The sequence below is a fragment of the Ictalurus punctatus genome, chromosome 29 (genome assembly GCF_001660625.3).
Source record: "Ictalurus punctatus breed USDA103 chromosome 29, Coco_2.0, whole genome shotgun sequence".
NCBI lineage: Eukaryota > Metazoa > Chordata > Actinopteri > Siluriformes > Ictaluridae > Ictalurus > Ictalurus punctatus.
Genome location: NC_030444.2, coordinates 11279383 through 11285186, shown reverse-complemented (window position 1 = coordinate 11285186; position 5804 = coordinate 11279383). Strand labels below are relative to the sequence as shown.

At 44.3% G+C, this 5804-nt stretch overlaps 1 protein-coding gene across 1 annotated transcript in view; it reads left to right on the top strand.

Moving 5' to 3' along the window:
• Positions 1-5145, top strand: part of drap1 (DR1-associated protein 1 (negative cofactor 2 alpha)) — a 10605-nt gene extending 5460 nt beyond the window's left edge. Inside the window, exons 5-7 of the mRNA XM_017461338.3 lie at positions 512-602; positions 3768-3856; positions 4696-5145. Coding sequence (XP_017316827.1) covers positions 512-602; positions 3768-3856; positions 4696-4870 — 355 coding nt within the window. The 3' untranslated portion in view covers positions 4871-5145. The remainder of the gene's footprint in view (positions 1-511; positions 603-3767; positions 3857-4695) is intronic.
• Positions 5146-5804: the final 659 nt, after the last annotated feature.

Sequence of the window (5804 nt, the reverse complement as noted above, 5' to 3'; positions counted from 1 at the left end):
TCTCTATAAAGTGTTCTCTTCAGAAATCCCCCAAGAATTTTACCTTCACAAGAAGGATTTTTTCCCCCCACGCCTTGCTGTAGATACGACTAGAGCGACTGATGGTTAATCTTGATCTTGCCTCCCTTTAAACATGGCAAGTTTTTGATCTGTAATCCTTCGTGTTTAACATCCTGTAACGGCGCGGATCAGGAAACGCGGTCCCACGAGTTTGTACGTGTCCCACTTCTCACGTTTAAAACCGCTCGCTCGGACAAAACGATACGAGCAACGAAATTGCATAAAACACAAAAACCCCGCGACGTACAGCGCGTGTCGGACGTTCCCCTCTCTAGACGCCGATCAAACGCCGAGACGAGATCCGGATCGCGAAATAGGAGACACGGGTGAGCTTTTCCAGAGTCTGAGGGCGGACACGGCAAACGCCGGGCCCCCCTCGAGTTTTAATCGTGACCTCGGAACAGCCGACGGATCTGTAAAGTAATCGTGAAATGTGGTGTGTTTGGAGCAGAGGCCGAAAGCCTGGCTCAGGACGCAAGAACGGAGGAGCAGGAGCCAAAGGCAAAGACAAGAAGCTGTCGGGCACGGAGTCCGAGCAAGAGGTGAGTCTGATTAACGAGTGCACGGCGAGGTGACCCTACACACACGCGCACGCGCGCGCAGTATGACGTGTATATCTCTCCTGAGAAGTACGCGCTGTAGACGGTCCGATTTCTTTACCGCCTCAAGTTGAGGGAACCTTAACGCTCACGCTACACAGCACTTCATAAAGGCCAAGAATCACGTTTGCTTTCATCTTTAATCTGTATTGGTTTCGTAAATAAAGATTACTTTTGCTTTCAGTTCACTGTTTATGCTCACTGCACAGGGTATTGTGTAATGTACTCTTATCTAAGTAGGGCACCGTTTGCTCAAACGAGTGCCGTTTGGTATGTACTAATAATCTGTAGTCTAATATTATTTAGCGGAGAATGTCCGGGAACATTTTATGACCGGCTAAGAGAAGGACGTGAGATCTCAAACGTATATATGATATGAAGCAGAGGTGGCTCAGTGGTTAAAGGCTCTGGGTTACTGATCAGAAGGTCAGGAGTTCAAGCCCCAGCACTCCCAAGCTAGCACTGTTGGGCCCTTGGGCACGGTTCTTAACCCCTCAACTGCTCAGTTGTATAAATAAGATAAACGTAAGTCTCTCTGGATAAGGGCGTGTGCCAAATGCCATAAATGTAAATATATTTTATTTATATTTGCACATAAATATTATGAGAATTCACGTGATAATCTATCGGTTTGGGATTCGAATCCCGCGTCCGACCTGCGTGCACGTTCTCGCCGTGCTCTGGGGGTTTCCTCCCGGTACTTTCCAGGTTTCCTCCGCCAGTCCAGAGACGTGCGCAGTAGGCTGATCGGCATCTCGGAAATTGTCCGTAGTGTGAACGCGTGTGCGATTGTGTCCTGTGATGCGTTGGCACCTCGTGCAAGGGTGGACCCCGAGTTCCGTGGGTCAGGCTCCAGGCTCCCTGACGACCCAGTGTAGGATACGCGATACGGATGGACGGACGGATCATGAGCAGTTATACTAGACGTAAATCCCAGACAGAAATAGTTGGGAAAGTTGACCATGGCAATCTGGGTTCAAAATCGAGATTACAACAATTACTGTTTCCACGTGTCACTAATCTGACTTTACAGCTTACATGAAATGTTGACGTCGATGTTAATTCTTGTCATTTTCTTTGATTACGTTGTACAGCACTGTGGTTAAGTATGTTTTATGTGCTTAATGAATAAAATTGGATTGGATTAAATGATTTAAACAAAGCCAAACTGTTTTACCTGTTGATTTTAAGTTATAACGTGCAGTCATGATGATTATGAAGAGCATCTTTTATTCATGCATCTTGCCCATCATGGTCCTTCTGGCGTCCCGTGAATCCAGCTCGCTCACGGATAACCTCAGTTAACTGGATAACAAGAAATGCCTCTTTCTTTGCAAATAACCCACCTTGACTCTGAGAAAAGACCTTCGCAAACATTCTACTGTGCAGGATGTTTTAGCTCCGTGTAAACACACGTTTGTTTGAACGTGACGGTTGTGTTTGCTGTGTCCCAGCCTCAGGATGTTGGCTCGGAGATTTAACTCCGGGTTGTGAGTGCTCTATTGTAATCGATCACATGGGGGAATATTTGCCCGAGCCTATATTTATGCTGGTTTATTTTTAATTTTTTTTCGTTAATCTTTTACTTCACTTAAGGCCGCTGTCTGAACGGGGGGGGGGGGGGGGGGGGGGTTCTACAGTGCTGTGAAAAAGTATTTGCTGATTTCTTCTGTCTTTGTGTAGATCTCGTACTAAATAGTTTTAGGTCTTCAAACGAAATACAACATTAAACAAAGGCAACCTGAATAAACACACAATACAGGTTTTTATTGATTTACGTATTTGTTTATTTTATTAAAGCAAAAAAAAAAGTGATCCAACACCTATCACCCGTGTGAAAAACTAATTAACGTTAAAATCTGGTTGTTTCACCTTTAGCGGCAATAACTGCAACCAAATGATTCTGATGACTGGAGATCAGACTTTCACTTACTTCTAGGACTAGGATTTACTCCTACGCTTTGGATCGTTGTCTTGTTGCACAATCCAATTGCGCTTGAGTTTCAACTTACGGACTGAAGACCGGACATTCTCCTTTAGGATTTTCTGCTAGAGAGCAGAATTCATGTTTCCCTCAATTACTGCAAGTTGCCCAGGCCCTGAAGCAGTAAAGCATCCCCACACCATTACACTCCCACCACCACTATGCTTGACCGTAGGTATGATGATGTTTTTGTGGAATTCGGTGTTTGGTTCACGCCAGATGTAACGGGACACCTGTCTTCCAAACAGTTCCACTTTCGACTCATCAATCCACAGAACATTCTCCCAAAAGGTTTACGGATCATCAAGGTGTGTTTTTGCAAAATTCAGACGAGTCTTAATGTTCTTCTGGGTTAGCGGTGGTTTTCACCTCACCACTCTAACATGGGTGCCATTTTTGCCCAGCGTCTTTCTGATAGTGGAGTCCTGAACAATAAGCTTTACTGATGTAAGAGAGGCCTGTAGGTCATCTGATGTTGTTCTTGGCTCTTTTGTGACTTCCTGGATGAGTCATTGTTGTTCCCTTGGAGGAATTTTGGAAGGTCGGCCACTTCTTGAACTGTTCACTACCGTGCCGAGTTTTTCCATTTGGAGATAACGGCTCTCACTGTGGTTGTTTGGAGTCCCAGAGCTTTCACGAGGCAGAAAACGTGATTACATCTAAATATTACAAAGCATGATCCGGAACGCTCGTTTGTGTTTGGATGTGCCTCCAGTCAGTCATTTTATAGATCCTCTACTCTACCTGATCCTCGAGGCGGCGCTTCATGTACATGTTGGAATTACTCAAATGTCAAACCCACCTAACGATTAGAGACCGATCTTGGAAAAAACAAACAACTAATCTTACCTCACGCACCTTTTTGAATGTTGAATGTCCGTTCAAGTGCAAATTGTAACTTCAGTTCAGTAACAGTGGAGTCGACGAGCGGAGTACTGACGGGCCGACGAGACCCGGTCACGTCGTCTAGCCCGAGCCTCTGGGAACACGTTTGAAACGGCGCGTGCGTTCGGAGTTTGACGTTCAGATCGAACATTTTCCGTTCACCGGTTTTGTATCGTGACCCGCTCGACCATCCGAGACACGAACGTTTGACAGCGTGCTGTTTCTGTTTCGTTCGTCAGGATGACTCTGAAGACAGCGAGACGGACGGAGACGAGGAGGAGATCTCTCAGCCCAACACACACCATCAGGCAGCATCCCATTTTCACAGGTATATATCTATGTGCACACACACACTCACTGCTGTGTTTAATGGTATAGCTTCAGTCTTGAGCAGCAGGATAGAAGCGATGCAGGAAATGGGTGTGGTTTGATCAGGAAGTGTCCCAAACACTATAATTAATGTATAGGGTAGTGCTTAAGAAATCCATTCCATTCTAACAAGACTGCGATAGTATTTACTTTCATCTCACCCGCTCTCTAGCTGTCCGTTTGTAAAAATAAAGAGAGGGAGAGAAGTGGCTCAGAGCAGAGACATTCGAATGATAATGAAATACGAATTAATCAGTCGTTCCAGGATTTTGCGATCGCAGAAACGAACGCGAAATCGAGCAGACGCCGCGATATTGGGAAGAGATTTCAATTTTCTCGAAGTTTTCCGCGAGATTTTCCGCAGATTCGAGCCAAGACACGTCATGTACAGCTAGAGGGTCTCATTTGCATCTCAACAAACTCCGATCACTGCGAAAGAACACGCAAAACAATTCCTCGCGATTGCAGTTTCGCCAAGTCAAGTATTTTTCCGGCAAAAAAAAAAAAAAAAAGCACAAAATTCTCCACGTGTTGGAAATCCTGTACATGTTACGTACCATCTATAGCTATCATTTGTTTCCTGTCAGATTTGTGATGATTTGTGGGCGGGAATAGAGTATTGTCGTTAGAGCTTTATGTAATGTTTATGCGCACTTTACATAAACCGTTGCATGAAATTCAATTCGCTTTTATGTCAAATAGTAGATTCTGGAGGAACGACGATGGCTGTTAGCTCGGATTTAACGCCGAGTTTGACTTCTAACAACTTTTTCCCTGTCTTTTCTTGTATAAAACCAGCCCCGACATGCCTCCTCCGTACATGGCCATGCCCATGAGTGCCCCTCAGACGGCTCTCGCCATGCCCATCGGTTCCTTCGGCTCCCAGGCTTCAGTCATGGGGATGATCGCGCCTCCTCCCGCCACGGCGCCGCATAAAGAAGAACACGACGACGACGAAGACTACGACTCTTAGCTCCTTGTCCCCGTTTTACATTCGTTTTTTCTTAAGTTGTTCTTGTTTGGCTGCAGAATGCAAACCGATGGAAACTGAACAGAACTTTTCAAACACTTCACGTCCAGACACCGGTGAAGGGGCGTTAGCAAGCCTGCAGCCACAGCGCAAGAAGAGGAATGGGTTGTATATTAGCTATGTGTTTTAATTTCCTTTTTTTAAGAATTCTTATTTTACTGCCCGGATTAAAAAAAAAAGAAAAGAAAAGGAGGAAAAAAAAAAAAAAAAAAAAAGAACAGGACAAGTGGTTTAGGCTATTTTTAAAAAAAAAAAAAAAAAACTAAACAAAACAGGAAAACAAACATTGTTGCATTCTTGGCTCGCAGTCTCTTTTGGGGAAAATGGCCGTAAGATGATTTATTTATTTTTTTTAAATTAAAAACACAGCATAGGTATTCCCTGTATTCTTTTGCACTTCTTTTTTTTTTTCTTCTTCTTTTTTTTGTTTCTTTGTCATCTTAGGCTGGCGTTCTTCTTTTTCTACGGTCCGCCATTTTGCGACTTTAAGGAAGTAGCACAAACCCTTTCCATCGTTTGGTAGTCCAGGTGGATTTGTGATATTAGAAGCTCCTCAGATTGATCATGCGGAAATATCGCCGTGACAGAAAGATGAAGGACGTACGCGCTATTAGGAAACGTGACGCGCGCGCATGTGTGTGTGTGTGTGTGTGTGTGTGTGTGAGAGAGAGTACTGTCGAAGGCGGAATGAGTCAGGAAGTTGCCTGCACGTTAACTCTGGGCCAGTGAACTTGCGGTAGAGTTGTTTTTGTTTTTTTCCCATAAATACAACTCCTACCAAGCAAATTTTTTTCATTTAATCCTTAGATCTCGAAAATTTTAATATACACAAGACATTTTTTTCCCCTCTTCTTTCCCCTTGTTTGTTCTGTTTAGC